The 17,703-nt window shown below is 36.5% G+C and overlaps 1 protein-coding gene across 4 annotated transcripts in view; it reads left to right on the top strand.

Moving 5' to 3' along the window:
* The window catches only part of RARS2 (arginyl-tRNA synthetase 2, mitochondrial), an 82,337-nt gene that overhangs the window by 22,893 nt on the left and 41,741 nt on the right, over positions 1-17,703 (top strand). For all 4 annotated transcript variants that reach the window (XM_058734673.1, XM_058734675.1, XM_058734674.1 and 1 more), the window contains exons 3-7: positions 3,864-3,966; positions 5,511-5,594; positions 9,349-9,446; positions 14,892-14,947; positions 17,230-17,313. In XM_058734673.1, the coding sequence (XP_058590656.1) occupies positions 3,864-3,966; positions 5,511-5,594; positions 9,349-9,446; positions 14,892-14,947; positions 17,230-17,313 (425 nt within the window). The remainder of the gene's footprint in view (positions 1-3,863; positions 3,967-5,510; positions 5,595-9,348; positions 9,447-14,891; positions 14,948-17,229; positions 17,314-17,703) is intronic.

The following is a 17,703-nucleotide window of genomic DNA, read 5'->3' as shown; positions in this document are numbered from 1 at the left end:
CTATGATTCTGATGTTGTTTCTTTTTAATGAGTCACGTTATTTCTCTAATTCTTAAATCGTGCCCTTTTGCCTTAGTCTCCCTCTTTTGTACTGCTTCATTCTTCTCCATAAGTTTGTCCTCTATATCGCTGATTCACTGCTCTGGTTCATCCATCCTTGCCGCTGTGACATCTATTCGAGATTGCAGCTCAGTTATAACATTTTTTATTTCGTCCTGACTAGCTTTTACTTCTTTTATCTCCGCAGAAAGGGATTCTAATCTATTTTCAACCCCAGCTAGCATTCTTATTATCGGGATTCTAAAGTCTTGTTGAGACATGTTGCTTATATCTGTGTTAATTAAGTCCCAGGCTGTCCTTTCTTCCTTCATTGGGGTGAATTTTGGGGGGAATTCCTTCATTTTGTCATTTTGAAGGAAATAAAGGAATTAGTAAGGTAAAAAAATAATTAAAATTAAAAAATTGGAATCCACACACAGAAGAATGAAATAAATGATGTTAGATCCTAGGTGTGTTTTGGTCTGGTTGTTGAAAGGAGCTTGATATGTTAGAGAAAAAAAGGAACAGAAAAAAAAAAGGAAAACTTTTGAAAACTTGAAAAAAATGAATACAATGAAACAAAATAAAATGATGGAAGTAAAGTAGAATTTGGAAAATTTACAAGAAAAGTAAAAAATATAGTAGAAAAAAATTAAAAATATTTTTAATAAAAATGGAAAATAAAAATAGATATTCTCTTTCTGTATTCAAGAATAAAAAAAGAGGGCTGTCTGGGTGGCTCAATCGGTTGGGCATCTGACTTTGGCTCAGGTCATGATCTCGTGGTTTGTGGGTTCAAGCCCCGCGTCAGGTTCTGTGCTGAGAGCTCAGAGCCTGGAGCCTGCTTCGGATTCTGTGTCTCCCTCTCTCTCTGCCCCTCTCCTGCTCATGCTCTGTCTCTCTCTGTCTCAAAAATAAATAAAACATTTTAAAAATTTTTTTAAAGAAAGAAAAAAATTGAAATGATTGACCAGCAAACAGACTGAAATATGATTGAAATTATATCAGTTTCCCCTAGAAGTCAAACTGTGAAGCATTTTATAGTCCATAAACTAAGCAAGCAGAGAGTCTTCTAGTGTTCCTTAAGAGCGAGGTTGGCCCAGTTGGGGGGGGCGGGGGGCTTAGTGTAACGGCTCCATTCTCCACTAGATGGCACAGTTTAGCCTACTGGGGTGGATTTTTGCGACACATGTAGGTTTGTATGCTCATGTCTGGGAGGAGTGAAAATGGTGTCACCCAGGTACCCAGTCTCTAGTAATGGAATTCTGTTCTCCCCCAACCAGCAGTCAGGCACTCCTCCTTTGTCTCCTGCTTCCATCCACTCCCTGCTTTTACACTGTCCGTGACCAAGCCATCAGGTTGCCAGCCGGCACCTCCCTCCTGAGTTTTGTCTCAGATGCGGCTGTGTTTGCCAACCCCTCACTTCTGAGGGACTGCAGATTGACCCTTTATGACTCTCTGGAGGAGAGTCTCACTGAGCAGTGGCGTGGTGCCCACCCACCCCAAGGAGTGTTCATGGGACCATGCTGCTGCTGCTGCCCAGAGACTGTGGCTGGGTGCCAGTCTGCCCCAGAAGTTCCCATGATCGTGTAGTAGCAGTGTTTCAGGGGTTATGGTAGATCACAGCACACATCTGGTACCAGGCTTCCCACTTAATGTCGTTGTTCCAGCACCAGCAAATGTGGTTGTTCTCTACGGTCCCCTGGGACCTTTGTTTGTTGGATGGCCGCACCCTCTCTCCCAAATGTCCTCCCAGCAGGGGAACCGCCTCCTCCCGTGTGTCCTGAAGACCCCTTGCACCTTTCTGCTCTAGGGGATTCGCCCTTCCCACTGGACCACCACCAGGTATCAAGCTGCAGAGTTTCAGACTCTGCACTCCCCCTGTTTATAGAGTCTTCATGGAATTTAAACCCTCTCTTTTCTCCTTTCTCCCTTTTTTTGTTCAGTCCCTTGCATACTCTTTTTTCCAGCTGTTTTCGGGGTGTGGGGGGGTGAGATGCTTTCCCATACTCTCTGCACATCTCCATCCTGTCTCCGCAAGCAAGAACAGCTCCTGGCCCTCCACGGCTTCTCTCCCCTAGTTCACCTCTCCGCACTGCGTACCTGCCGAGTTCTGTGGTTCAGGTTGTGCAGATTATTGTGTTAATCCTCAAATCAGTTTTCTAGGTGTGCAGGATGGTTTAGTGTTGCTCTTGGCTGTAATTCAGGGAGGAGAGATGCAAAATAAAATTTCTAGTTTATTCCTCCATCTTGACCCCTCCAAGATAATAAAATTTTTTAATTAAATTTCATTATTTTATCATTCATGTCTAGATAAAATTATAGATGCTTCTTATTCATAATTTTTTTAAACTATAGAAGATCACGTGACCTCTTTGTGTTTCCTGGATGTTTGAGAGTGATTCTACCTCATGTAAAGTATCCTAGCTATATGTCAAAATTTTAATCTTGGTATATTCACATCTGTATAATTTCACTTAATATCGTAATTGTTCTTACTACTTTTTATTTAACCTTTTAAAAAATCTTTGCGTGTTCATGTATTATTCCCATCTTGTTAAACTAATTTCTTCAATTTCCCACATTATTGGTGCAAATATGTGGCTAAACTATCAAAGTCCTTTGGTAAGAATAAATACATTCAAACCTTATGTAAATTTCCCCAATTAAAGTTAGTCTTTAAGAAATTGAATTGTCATGTCCTCAGGGCTCAGGACTCAGGACTGTTTAACGTTTTTATTTAACATCAGAACTAAGATTAGTATTATTTACTCAGGACTTAATTTCTCAGCACAGTGTGAAATAGGTACCATTATCATCACCATTTTACTAAGGTACAAGAGAAGTTAAGCAAAATGCTTAAGATCACACAGAGACTGATTAATAGATGAACTTGGGTCTGCAGTTATAGCTGAAATGTTTAGTGGATGAGTTTGGGTTGGTAAGTATAATCTGTACTAGGTTGCTGGATAATGTATTAAGGCTCAAGAAAACTCTTCTAGTTTTTTTGTTTTTTTGTTTCCTGGGGTTTTGGGTGAGGGGGGAGAATGAGAATATGAGTTGGGGAGGGACCAAGGGAGAAGAAGAGAGAATCTTAAGCAGGTTCCATGCTCAGCACAAAAATGGCTCAAGAAAATTCTTTTGTTGTTGTTGTTGTTGATTTTAGGAGAGAATGTGCATGCGCACACATAACTGGGGGAAGAGGCAGAGAGAGAGGAGAGAGAATCCCAAGCAGCCTCCATGCTGTCAGCACCAGCCCAAAGTGGGGCTCAATCCCACAAACTAGGCTTGAGAAAATTCTTAGTGGTTTTTGTTGACCAGTTGCTTAATGTAATGTGAAACAGATATCACACAGGGTTTTTTAGGCATGTCCATGAATTTCAAGAATGATAACAAAGTTCATTTATGCCCCTCTAAAATACATTCTTTTGTCTTGATGACAATGGACTAGACAGTAGTTTTATCCACTTATCCTGCCCATAGAGTTTCATTCTCTAGTTCCTTATTAAATATCAGATGTTCCAGCATGGGTAAATATGTAGATGTTTATATATCAATTAAAATTTCATTACACTTTGAGCTACCTATCTCAGATTGTAAAACTATGATTAGGTAATAGAAGAGGAAGAATTTTAGAAGATAAAGTTCTAAATAAATATAAGGTGATATTTCTGATTTCTTTGCTTTATATTTTGAAAGCATAATCCTTTCATAAAATTGTATCAATGTGGAGAACCCATAGTGGCTGGTCTTTTTTGTTGTTGTTATATTAGTAATGATTTTAAGATATAATAGCTTTTTCCTTTTTCAATTTCTGTCTTTAGAGAAGTAGCTGATTTTCAGCTTTCTGTGGATTCTTTATTGGGAAACAACAATGACCATTCAAGACCAGATATTCAAGTTCAAGCCACGAGACTGGCAGAGAAGGTACTTTAGCACTATTATCTTTTTTTGAGATTATAATCTTATTATTTTTTTAAAGAAGAAAAAACTCTGCAAGCTATCTCAGCCATAATAATGATTTAATAGGGTTTTTTTGTTCAAAGCATCTTGGAAAATACAATTTAAATTCATTTTAGCTGTGTACAGTAAGGTTAAGATGATTTTTCAAATTAGTTAAAAAGCATTCCTCTTGAGCTGACATTGTTCAATTTTTTGATTAACTACAGGAGGAGTGAAGTGTTAATTAAATTTACAGATTGAAGCTGGACGGACTTCTGAATTTAAGAGAACACGCTTGATAAATTAGAGCAGTGGGTTGTAATTTTTAAAATTATTTTCTGAGAAGATGAGCATTAAAATATGAGAAGAAATTATTAGATGTAAATAGAATCATGATTGCAGAGAAGAAGTGGCTAGATGATTTAATAAATGTCTTTCATTTCTAATTTCTCTGATGGGTTTGGTATCTAAAAGAGGAGTTGAAAGGATTGTAGAGAATGACCAAATCTTTTTAGTGTAATACCATCAAAAACAGGGTTTTTTAAATAGAGTTATTACATGTGAGACAGAGGCATCTGGGCACACTGAATGATTAGAACAATGAAAGTCACCATCATAGAAAAAGATGCATAAAGATTGAGTATAATCAAAGAGCTTTGGTAGCTGAGCAAGTATTTAATCATAAATCAACCCAGATTTTTATCAGGAAATACACCAGGAGTAGAATTGTGCTAATTACAATACTTAGTCTCTTCCCCCATCAACTGTGAGTTCTTAAAACTAAAGACTAGTGCCTCTTCAGTGATAACAGGTATTTCCTCAAGGTTCATGGGTATTATCAGGTGCTTTTAAATCTAGTAGGTTAAAATCCTAAGGTATATTCAATGAGGACAAAAGGTTTAAATGATTTCTATTTCATGTGTTGATACAAGTGCTTTAGCGTAGGGCCTGACAGAATGGCATGTTCTGTGGCTCTCTTGCAAGGTAGGAGAGAAAAATTTTTAGATTTTTTTTTTTTTTTTTTTTGAAGTAATCTCTACACAGGGTAGGGGAGATAAAAAGAGTTCACTACATGTCAAGGCACATAAGGTGGGCATAAAGTGATGCTGGGAGAATTTGAGGTGAGGGAATGGGAAAGAGGAAGAGATTCTGAATAAAGAATAGTGTTCTAGTCCAGAAACAAAGAAAATGTTGTTTACCCAAATAGAGTGATAAAAGTAAACAGATTGGCTAAGGCCCAGGTCCAGATACAATGACTGGGAGATATGATGCACTTGGCTGCCTTTGGACTCCAATTTGATAGTATTAAAACTACAAATCTCAGGGTGCTTGGGTGACTCAGTTGTTGAATGTCCAACTCTTGATCTTAGCTCCGGGGGTTGTGAGTTCAAGTCCCTTGTTGGGCTCCACATTGGGCATGAAGCCTACTTAAAAATAAATAAATAAATAAAAATTTAAAAATAAAAATTACAAATTCCAGTATGTCTATTTTATAACATACCTAGTTTACTTGATTTTTATCTTTTCAGCTAAAATGTGATACAGTGGTAAGTGAAATCAGCACTGGTCAAGGGACTGTAAATTTCAAAATAAACAGAGAACTATTAACAAAGGTAAGAATGGGTTCTATTCCAGCTATGCACCTTTATTCTCTGATTTAGCTATGTGATTTTCCTTCAGTTCTTAAACTTCGTCTCCTCTTGCCTCAAAACTTTGCACATTCTGATAACCCTCCCTGGAGTGCCACCCCAAGTTAACTCCTGCTTATCCTTCAGCTCTTGGTATTTCCTGGGTTGGGCCTTTCTGTCTTCTTCATATATGTGCTCTACTAGCACTGGATAGCTCTCCTTTATAGAAGTTATCCTAGTTGCTGGTTCATATTCTTTTTATTTGATTAATGCCTCTTGCCCTTTAAACTCTAATTTCCATCAGGGCTTATAGCATCTGTTTTTCTCACTATTGGATCCCCAGTTCCTAGCAAAATGCCTTGCATGCAGTATGTGTGAGATAACTATTGTTGAATGAGTTAACAGACTCTGTATGGAATACATGAAAAGTACTGCTGATTTTGGCTCTCTGGTAACCTGTAATCTGTTGGATGCATAAGATTTATATAGAAGAAACCATGAGACAGCTTATTCTTTTAATAAAACAAATACTAAAACAAAAAAGTAGAGGTGACTGGGTGGCTCAGTCAGTTAAGCTCTGACTCTTGACTTAGGTTCAGGTCATGATCTCAAAGTGGGTCGCTGGGCGTGGAGCCTGCTTAGGATTCTCTTTCTCCCTCTGCCCCTCCCCACCTCTAAAAAACAAAACGAAAGAACAACAAACAAGGTGGATTGATACAATAAGCATAAGAAGGATCAGAATACTCAGGTAGGCCTGGAGGAGTTGGGGAAATGACATAAAGGAATTGGGTCTCATGTATGCTTATGGAGGATAAGTAATCCTGGATAGGCACGGTATGAGATCTTTTGTATATAGTTTCATCTCAGTTTAACTTTAAAGTTTATCATAATGCATGCTTTGGTCTGTTGTTTTAAAAAATATGTACGCCGGTATTGAGTTGGTCAGACTTAGTCAATGCTGCAGTCCTGAATTGAAAATAATTATAAAACCAAAATTTCTAATAGTATAATTTCTCACCAAGGTTATATAGTTTATTGGCATTTGCCCATCAGCCCTGTAATCCTTCTGAAGGAGAGTTAGTGTTTCATGCTTGTCTCTAGATCTTTGAACTTTTTTCTTTTATCTTTTTTTCACTCCTACTTCAAGGTAAATTAGTTAACCAAAATCATTCACAAGGACAGGAGAAAATTTGAGCTTGTTAAAATGTGTCTACAATCTGTTGGTCTCTTGATAACATTTCATGTCAATTTAGTAACCATTGAGTCTAATTTACCATTTCTAAATAAGTAACTCTTTCTTCCAGTTGCAGTCTCAATTTTTTAAAATTTATTTTATTTATTTTTTGATAGAGCAAGCGGAGGAGGGGCAGAGAGAGCGAGAGAGAAAGAGAGGGGGACAGAGGATCTGAAGCAGGCTCTGTGCTGACAGCCAAGCCTGATGTGGGACTTGAACTCACGAACCACAAAATCATGACCTGAGCCGAAGTCAGATGCTTAACCAACTGAGCTACCCAGGTGCCCCATCAGTCTCAGTTTTTATGGAAACAGTGCAGTTCACCAAAGTGCCCATCAGACTTCAGGCTGCTTCATAGGCAGCAGTTATCTTACTTCTTTTGTTTTCCCTCAGATGGGAAACTGTGCTGTTAGATGGAGTTTGCCTTTGCAACCAGCTTAAAGAGATATGGTTTATATATCAGGCAAGGCATATATTAATAATTTAACATTTCAATGGCCATGAATTTTCATACTTTATTATATTATAATGAATAAGCTATTAGTTTTTCTGTGATTTAAGGATGCACACTAGCTTGCTTATTCCCAAATCCTTCTCAGTTGACAACAGAAGGATGATATCCAGGGCTTTGAAATCCAGCTTTTTCACCTGGAAATCCTCCCAACATTACAGCCTTGAGGATCTGGATCGTAGAGTGATTTTTGTTAAAGGAACAAGCAGACTGCTTACAGTTGCCCTGTTTGGTGTTACAGTAACCATACTTCCTAAACTAGTAAGAAAAAGGGGTACTGAATGTGCCTGTGTTACGTTACAGTTTTTTTTTTTTTTAATGATATTTCTTGTTTGTTCAAAGCCTAATTTCTTCTACATCTGGCTCCATTATTTTCAGGCCTTAAACAGTAGTCATTTGCATATCTAATGAATTTTTCAGATCACATCAAGAAAAAAATTCAACCCTTTGGGACCATTATTAATACATTTTTTTGCATATTAATGTTATCAAGATTGACATGTAGCCAATGACCTGTGTCCAAAACTTACTTCTCAAGCAGAGAATTACGAATTTGTCATTGCTTACACATGTACAAGCTTAGCCTTGCATAAAAACGTATCTGTTCATGCAGTACAATTGAATTATTAACACTGGCAGCACCAGGAATGATTAAATGTTAGCTTATGTTTGGATCACTAACAGTGGCAATATAATGTCTTCATATAAATCATCCTCAAAGGGAGGAGACTAAAATGTGAAATTCAAGGCAGTAGGAAGTACCAAATCATGGGGACTAGATGATAAATTTTTCAAAGCTATAAGATGTATATTCATCCTTACTCTCTGTGTCCTGTATTTTGTGAGTGAAAGAAATAATATTTTCTCTGTGTCCTTGTGCAAATACATACTGTCTCTGAACCTTAGTTTTTGCATCTACTAAATGGGAACTGTTGCCCATTTTATGATTGTGAGGCTAAGGATAGCATAAAAGCATCTGGACTTAAACCTAGCACTTTGTAGATGCTTCTTAAAAGTATTGTTTTGCTGCCACCTGCTACTTTCTCTGCCTTTTCCATTAAGTGACCATTTTAACCAACTCTTAATGATAGTAAAATTCTTCACATCATAAACTACATATTTAGGACTCAGAATACAGTTCATGAAGCAAAACCAATGTAAGAGTAAAGAGAAGCCTATCATAATAAATTCAAACCCCTAGACTAAAAAATGAACGCATAAATAAATGCATCACGCCATTAGCAAAAAAGGAAGTGTGAATTTTGTGAACTGTATAATCTTTCTGTGTTCATTCCTAAAAATGGAATATGTTTTGGTTGTTTCTGTGAGATCTCCTTGTTTTTTGCTTATGTAGCCAGTAGGCATCTGAATTACAGTTTTGTGTTTTCTACTGTTCATGTGATCGTTAGTATTACAAGAGTAGCAGCAGCATGCAGTAGTTAATACATTAGCTCTGGAGTGAAAAAGGTTTTGCTACATGGCTTAATAGCAGTATGACCTTGGGAAGGTTCTCTATGCTTCTCTTTCCTTATTTATAAAAATAATACTTCTCTCTTAGGGTTGTTGTAAGGATTAAATGAGTTAATGCATAGAAAATGCTTAGAACAGCGTATGCACATAGTATGCATTAAGTAAATATTAGATGCTCCTGGTTTTGCTGTTACTATCTACTGTGGGACTTTTGGCAGTTACTTAACCTCTCTAAACTTCAGTTTCTTTATCTGTAAGATATCTATATCTTTGGTTCATGTAAGAATAAATAGATGTGATGTATAAAAGGGCACAGAGCCCCCATAGATGTTAATTCTTATTATTACTGTTCTGACTGGCATTAGCAACTGGAGGAGGGGCTGACAATGCTGTAAAATGCTCAGTTCCGTAAATTAGAATGAGCAAATAAGCAATGTTTACTTCGTTACCAGTAAACAAAGTAAGTAATTTTTAAAAATTGCATTATTTTTCTGTCATTAAATCTCATGCCTTTTACTTTTCAGACAGTACTACAACAAGTAATCAAAGATGGCTCAAAATATGGGTTAAACAGTGAGCTATTCTCTGGTCTTCCCCAGAAGAAGATCGTGGTTGAATTTAGGTGCGTGCCAACTCATCTTAAGTGTTGGTTATCACAGTGGCTGGGCAGTTATGTGGTTTACCATTATCATCTTGGGCTTCTTTAAATTACACAAGAAAAATAGAAAACCAGTGAGATTTGTTTTCTTAATAGTACAGTGAATTGATCACTGTACCATGAATAAAAATTTTGGACTCCAATAAAAAGCCTAGTGATTATGGGTTTTTTTTTTAATTATTTAATAGTTACCTTTTTTTGGAAGAACTGGTTTTTCCATTTTAGTAAACTCTTAAAGGTAATGGTTACTGCCACATTAAGAATTTTAAAGTAATGTGATTACTGGAGAGCAAAGCCTTGTAGTATTTGTAATGTATATTTTTAAAATTATCGGAAAAATAGGTTGAAATTTTAATATGCCTCTAAATAATCCTCTTAATAACTTTCTGATATGCTGTCAGTACAGCCATCTAATATTTGAACTATTGGTAGGTAGCCAGAACAGAAAAGGGAACACTTTCAGAGTGCAGCTTGACCAGTTGACAGCTCATGGAAATGATTAGAGATGCTGTGTGTGCCTTCCTAAAAGCTGAAGAGTCTTGATGAACTGTTTTCCTACTTGGAAAATTAGAACTTGCTATACTATAGCCTTTTGTTTTCTTAAGTATATATTTCTGTAGAGGATCTTTAAAAATTAAAATATTTTAGGTTTCCTGACTATTATAATTTATTATAAAAACTTAGTTATAATTAGCACCTGCATAACCCATGGTGAGAGTAGGTTTTATGGATTCCACATTTGTACTGTCTATGCCACTCATTTGTGTTCTTAAAAAAGGCAGACTCTCTAAAATTCAGTAAACGTGTTTATGGTAAGGATTGGTTGCTGAGTAAACTCCTGCTCCTGTGGAGTAGACACATATTATGAATAAATCTGACACTTGCAGTGAACCCCAATCATATTTAAGGTTGAGTTTAAACATTTGTTGCATCTCAGAGAGGAGATGGACTAGATGAGGTCATCTTCACACCAGAGAGGAACTACACTAAGGCCATCCCTCAAAGAAAGTTGCCTTCCATTTCTGTTATCTTTTCTTGTGTAACAGGCTATGCTAAAATTCAATATAGGAGGCCACCTGGGTGGCTCAGTCGGTAAAGCGTCCAGACTCTTGATTCCGGCTCAGGTCCTGTCTCACTGTTTATGAGTTCAAGCCCTGCATCAGACTCCATGATGACAGTGCAGAGCCTGCTTGGGATTCTCTTTCTATCTCTCCCTCCCTCCCTCCCTCCCTCCCTCCCTCCCTCTCTCTCTCTCTCTCTCTCTCTGCCACTCCCCCACTTGCTCTCTCTTTCTCTCTCTCAAAATAAATAAACTTAAGCATTTTTAATAAAATTAAAAATAAATAAAGTTTAATGGAGCACAGGCTTGCACTTTCATTTACATTTTGTCTAAAGTGGCTGCTTTTATACTGCCATGGCAGTTGAGCAGAATTGAATTGAATAGTTGAGGTAGAGACCAGGTGGGCTGCAGGCCTAAAATATTTACTATCTGATTCTTTAAGGAAACGTGTGTCAATTCCTGATTAGTGTCTTAAAACAACCATTTTAATGTTTATGACACTATAGGTCAGGAAATCAGGGATGGCTTAGCTCAGTGGTTCTTTGGCCTGTTATCATATGTAGCTCTAGTCATCTAGAGACTATACTGGGGGTCAAAATCCAGGTGGCCCATTTACTTGTTTGGCAGCTTACCTAAAGGATAGCTGGCCAGTCATCTCTCTCTCTCCACAGTGGCTCTTCAGCAGAGTTAACCAGACTCCTTTACAAAGGTTCTCAGGGCTCCAAGATGGTAAAAGCATCTCATCTTAAAACAGGCATAGCCTCATTTCTGTCACATTCTGCTGGTTTCAAAGCAAGTCACAAGATCAGCCCCGAATCAGGGGGAGGGAAAACAAATTAACTATGTTTCTTAATGGCGAGAGTGGCAAGCTTGTGGTTGTCTAATTCTTTTCATTCATGTCTTTAAATTGATGCAGGACTTCACCTCCTCTGGGAGGCGCCTACTTCAGTACCATATTCCTCTTCTACTTCTTGCTGTTACCTAACCAGCAGTAAAGGAAAATCAGTAGAGAAGTGGTATAGTATCTGTTACCATGCATTCATCCTTGAAATAATGCTATTGTAAGTTTCTTGAAACTTGAAAAGTTGCCACCAGCGTTCACTTTTAACACGTTCTTTCTTATTGTCACTTGACCTTCATCATCCCTTCTTCCCAACCAAACTTGAAATACCAACACCTCAGTCTTCCTTATTCATTGATTCTCTTGCTTTTCTCCTGTTTTTGTTTCCCATGTAATAATACTCTTTTGTTTACACTTATAAGAAATGTCTAAAAGTAGCCTGTTCTATTTGAGTTGTATTCTGTAAGCTATTTGTATGGCTTTTTCTTTGTAGGCTTTTTTATTTGCTTATGGATTTGCTCCTCTTGTGCTTTTTCTAAAGGATTTAATAAGGAAGGCTGGAACTTAAATGAGCATTTGAATGCTGATGAAGGCAGAGTCCATGTCCCAGCAGCCATCTTTGCTCTCTGTTATATTCCATCTGGCATTGCTTTGTCCATAGCTGCTCTTTCCCTTAGAAGTTTTCCATATGCTATGATGCTTACCATTGTTGTTTCAAAGTAGAGACAAACAAGTGAGGGACAGGGTCAAAGTTGATAGGAAACATCGTTCTTGAATTTCTTCTGAAAATGAGAGAGGTGGGAGAACAGAGCTTTTTAAATATATAGTATCTTAAATAGGGTAACTTTACCCCCAAAAAACAAGAGATAAGTGTTCAAGAAACTTGCCCTCTAAGTTGAGGTGTTGATGGTAATAATTGGTTAAGTAACTTGCTCAGGGCCATAGACTAACTCTGACTCTGAAGCCTGTATACTTTACCTTTACTGCCTCCCTGACATACAGTATTGATTGTCATCTATTTTGTCAGATCTAGGAGTATCGTGATAAAATGCCAGAGTAGAGGACTGTCCATCATATATGAGCTCTAGCTGAGTAGGTGGTATAAGACTTGAAGCTAACTGCTGTTGCCTCCCTCCTCTCTGCAAAGTCAGCCTTTCCTATTTTGTACAGATCACACTTTCAGGAACAGTCAGCAGTGGTGTACTTTCCTCTTCTTTCTCAGCTCAGTCTTCCCATCCCCTGCTATTCCCCAGTGTGAAGTGTTCTCACAAAACAGATTGAGGACCTCTAACTAGGAAATTAAGAATCTGAGAGATTGGGTTACCAGTTGTGACTATTAGTAACTGACTCGACAGTCTTGGATAGGACAGTTTATTTTCCTGGTTTCTTATCTGGAAAATAAGAGCAATAATATTTGTCTTTTCTTAAAGATTGAGGAAATTACATAATTTTTTTTTTTTTTACAAGATTCAGTAAGGTATCCAAATTATAAGTCATTCACCAGGGCTACTTTTGTTGCCAAGGGACTTGAATTTGTACTTTCCGTTTCATTGTATTTGTTCTGAGTAGGAAAATGGTACCAAAGAATAGCATATTGATGGTTCAAAAGGGACATTTTGTCAAGGCTGAAAACCTAGGTAGATGCAGTTCTTCCAGTCCTAGAGAAAACAATACAAAAACTCTGTGAAAACTTAAAAAAAAAAAAAAGATAATATAAATAACTAGCTTGATCAAATTCAAAGATTATAAAAGAATATTCGGTGGAAAGGAATTTTCTTCCCCATTCCCATTTCTTAGTTCTCACCTTATGGGCATTCATCAATGCTAGTTTCTGGTTTACCCACCTAGAGATAGTCTGTTTTTACACATTGTTCTGCTGCTTACTTTTTTCACTAAATAATATCTTGTATTCCTTTAATATTTGAAGTATATCCAGGGCTGGTTTATTATTTTTATTGTTTCATACTATTCTGTTGTCATTTTTTAAAATCAGCTTTATTGGAATATAATCATGCACAATATAATACAGTTTAACATTTCAGCATATAATTTGATGAATTTTGGCAAAGGTGTACAGGTCATGTAACTACCACTGCAATTAGGGTGTAGAATATTTTCTTTTTTTTTCTATTTTATTGACTTTTGCTTTTACCTATATTATCTTTTATTTTGCTTACTTTGGTCTTCCTTTTCTAGTTTCTTAAAGGAGAAAATTAGATGGCTTATTGGTTTGGAGGCTTTCTTTTGTAATATAAATATTCCATGCCATAGATTTTTCTGCTTTAGCTCACACATTTGCTCAAGGTCACTTTACTTCTCATTCTCTCAAGGATCATAGCCCTTCAGTGTCTGGTTTCATAAAACCAGTGTTTCATACATTTTTCTGGTTTTCTGGTTGTTTAAGGCAGAAGGGTAAATCCAATCCTTGTTACTCTGTCTTGGTGGGAAATGGAAGATTCCCTATTTTTTAATTTCTAGAAGGACATTTACTTTATAAATAATTAAATGAACATTCTTGTTGTTTTCTAATTTTACAACTGCATGCATATTTATGTAGAATCAGTTTTTTAAATTGTAATACTCTTGCTATAAGGCTTTGAAGACAGACCAAAATTAAGCTCTCATTTTACCATGTTTAACCAAGTGGGTTCAGGTTATTTTTTTTTTTTCAATATTGAAAAACTTGTGCAATTTTCAAACATAAACAAAGCTCAACAGTACAGTTAAATCCATATGCTTATCACCCACATTCAAGAGGCATCAGGCTGTTACCACATTTGCTTCATTATCTTTTTTCCTTGTTGTCTCAGTTTCCTCATCTGTATAATAAGCGATGAGAGTACCTTACCTCACAACTCGAATGAATATTAAAGGATTAATACGTATAAAGTGCATGAAATTGTGCCTGTCAGGTAGTTAGTGCTCTGGAAGCAATTTGCTATTGTTAAATTATTGATTACAACTTCTCGAGCATACAGAGAAGTGATAAATGTGTTGACTGTGAATTTGGAGTGTGAACCAGATTTCCAATTATTCTGGGAAGTTTTATGCATAAATATTTTTATATTTTTCGGTTTTAGTTTTTGATGCTGTAAATGTTGATAGATATTACCAATATAAACAAAATTTCTATGGTGTCAGTAATTTTTAAGAGGATAAAGGATTTATAACTGGTATACTAAACTTAATTCCTACTAATCTGCTTTGTTTTTATGTCAAAACAATGTCTCTGAATTTCTTCATCTTTTTATCAATCCTTAAATGTATCTGCTTCCTAAGTGTGCCATTTCTATGCATGATACTACCTTGTGAATCACAGGATCAATTTCAATAATTCTTTCTGAATTCTAATTTATCTTTGCTCTAAATTTCTAATTTTTCACTTAACTTTGAGCTGAATTACCAAAGGCCTTAGTCCCCAATTATGTTAAACTGTAGAAGCATGACCTAGTTCATTTTAGAACTCCTGTTCATAGAACAGAAATATAACTTGTGCAATTATTTGCAGTTCACCTAATGTTGCCAAAAAATTTCACGTTGGACATTTGCGTTCTACCATCATAGGTGAGTGTCGTTCATTTCACAGAAAATACTAAACATGACTTTGAGGCAATATTTTGATCATGCATGCTAATGGTTTAATGCTTAAGTAACCAGAAGACGAAAAACAAAGTTCAAACTTATATGAGCCCAATGCTAATATATGAAATGGGAAAAATTGGTTTAGAAGTAGAAAAAGAAATTTGTTTGAAAACCAAAAGATTGACTCAGAAACTAATTTTAACTGTTAGGTTTGTTGAGGATTTTAACTTTTTAAAAGTATGTATGCATATGAAGAAGATCTGAAAGATGCAAAAATGAAAATAGTTAATGTGTGGATGATGGTAATCTCCTCAGGTTTTTTGTTCTATAATATTTTGTTTTAAAAAAGAAACTGTTATAATACCAATTATATCTCAATTAGAAAAAAGAAACTCAATCTCCATCACTTGAGTGCTAACTGGAGCATTCAAAACTGGAAATTGAAACAAGAGTATTCTAAGAAAGATTGCTATTGTACTTCGTAGCTATAATGCTTCAGTGTATATGCTAAGATCTTCATTTATTTAAAACATGACATGATGCAGTAGCCCAATTTAAAAACTGCAATTAGAATTGAAGAGACTTTGAAGTGTGTCTCATCTGATCTGTCTTCTGGTGTGGAAATCTGTCTATTGCATGCCTTAGGGATCATTTAACCTGTCGTTTGAATATTTTTTAAGAATCGGAGCAATCGGTACTTTGTGGCATAGATCATTATTAAACTGGAATCACCTCTTGCTGTGGGAGAGATCTCCTGGAGCATTTTAAGAGAGGAAATGATAGGGTTTGATTTTTGAAAGAGTATAAAAAATATACTGTGTAAGAAAAGCTACATGAGTAGGTCAAAATTGTAGGAATGGGCCAGGAAGAGATAATACTTCCTGAGAATTTATTTACCGTGTTATTTACCGTGATATGTGGAAACTCAGATACCAAAAGTAACTTTTCCAAAAATCACCTAGCTAGTAAGTATCATAGCCAGGATTTGAAATTAGTCTAATTCCAGAAGCTTAGGTTTGTGTTATTTAGTTGATTTGTAAGATAATAAGATGCTAATTAAAAATAAGAATACAATCTGAGTAGCAGCGGAAGAAGTTTGCTGTTAGGACTGTATAGACCGGGAAAGTCTAGAAGTAAGGAAGCTGGAAAAGGAGTAGCTGCAATAATTTGAGTCAGATATACATATTGGTGAAGGATTATTTGCAGAAAACTAAATCTACTGTAGTAAAAGCAGGCAAGAATTTATTACAGGATATTGAATAGTTTACAAAGTTGTTGGAAGTGCTGAAGAAGCTTTGGGTAGAGTGACATAAATGATTCCCAACATTATACCGTAGAGCGTGTTCATCAACGGAGCTTCTGCCTTTTCTGCAGTCACTTCCAGTAGCAGCCATGCTACTGCTGCCACTAGTCCTGCCATATCTTCTAGAATTCATATAAGCAAAACAGGCAGCCCCATACCCTTTCAGTTCCCTTGGAAGTCACATGACAGGACACTGGGCTATTAGTGATGCCACCAAAAAGAAAAAGCCTCCACAGCTGTGCTTGTCACAAAAAATAGAAGTAGCTCCCCTCTCACTCACCTCATGTTCACCTTCGAAGTCTCATGCAAAGTGTATCTGATTGCCCAAATATGAGTGACTTCTGAAACCCTAACTGCAGAAAGAGTATAAAAAATATACTTCTGAAACCCTAACTGCAGAAGTTTCTGAGAAATGTAATTTTTAGGTTTCCAGCCTCTGCAGCATATGAGTGCAGACGAGGAGAGTGAAGCAGGTGTTGGATATCAAAGCAGTGTCAGCAGTAGAGGAAGATGAAGTTCTTGAACTACCATGTGCTCTTAGCAGGCATGAGGAGGTGGATTTCAGTGATTGAAAGAAGGTAGAGTGAGCTGTTGAGAAAAAAACACCAGTGTGGTTTAGGCTCTATAGGGATTAGCGAAATTATCTCTTGTTACTTATTGAGATTCTCTTATTTTCTTTGGAATTCAGTTATTCTAACATATGTTCCCAGCTCCCACTAATGTTGCTTAAAATTATGTTCTTATGAAAATTGTGAGGTTCTTTGGAATAACTGCCCCCAAATAATTCTCTACTCCTGCTCCATAACATAGATGAAAACACAATAGTGAATGTTTTACTAAAAAAAATTGAATTGGTAAATTTTATCAAAAAAATTTTTGTTATGCTTTGATAATAAACACATGGTTCTTATGCCAAAATGGATAACAAGAATGAGAAACTGTATATTTTATTGATTACTAGGAAATTTTATAGCAAATCTCAAAGAAGCTTTAGGACATCAAGTCACCAGAATAAATTACCTTGGAGATTGGGGCATGCAGTTTGGTAAGTGAGTTTGAAATTTTCTCTTTTATCTCACTGTTAAGTTTAATTTCTTTTAATTATGTCACCTGATCATGCAGAATATAGGCAGAATCCATTGGGTAGAGTAGTGCCTCCTACCTTTTTTTTGCCCCCTCTAATGGCTCTTTTGCATAAGTCTTGTATTCTATTTATTAGAACAGTTCTCACCACACAAATCTGTTTTGGGGGAGGAAACCTCACACATTCAAGGCAATAAATACAGGTTTTTATGGTTTTATTAAGAAAAAGTAGCTTACATGTGTCAAATGTAGAAGTGAATGTACCAGGGAAGAAGTAAGTCTAGCTGTATAATCCCTTCCAGCTACAGCTCTGCCATTTTTCAAACAAATGGGGTCCAGCCTCCCTGCATCA

This window comes from Neofelis nebulosa, chromosome 6 (genome assembly GCF_028018385.1).
Source record: "Neofelis nebulosa isolate mNeoNeb1 chromosome 6, mNeoNeb1.pri, whole genome shotgun sequence".
NCBI classification, from domain to species: Eukaryota; Metazoa; Chordata; class Mammalia; order Carnivora; family Felidae; genus Neofelis; species Neofelis nebulosa.
The sequence above is the reverse complement of the archived record's forward strand: the minus strand, read 5'-3'. Positions and strand labels throughout refer to the sequence as shown.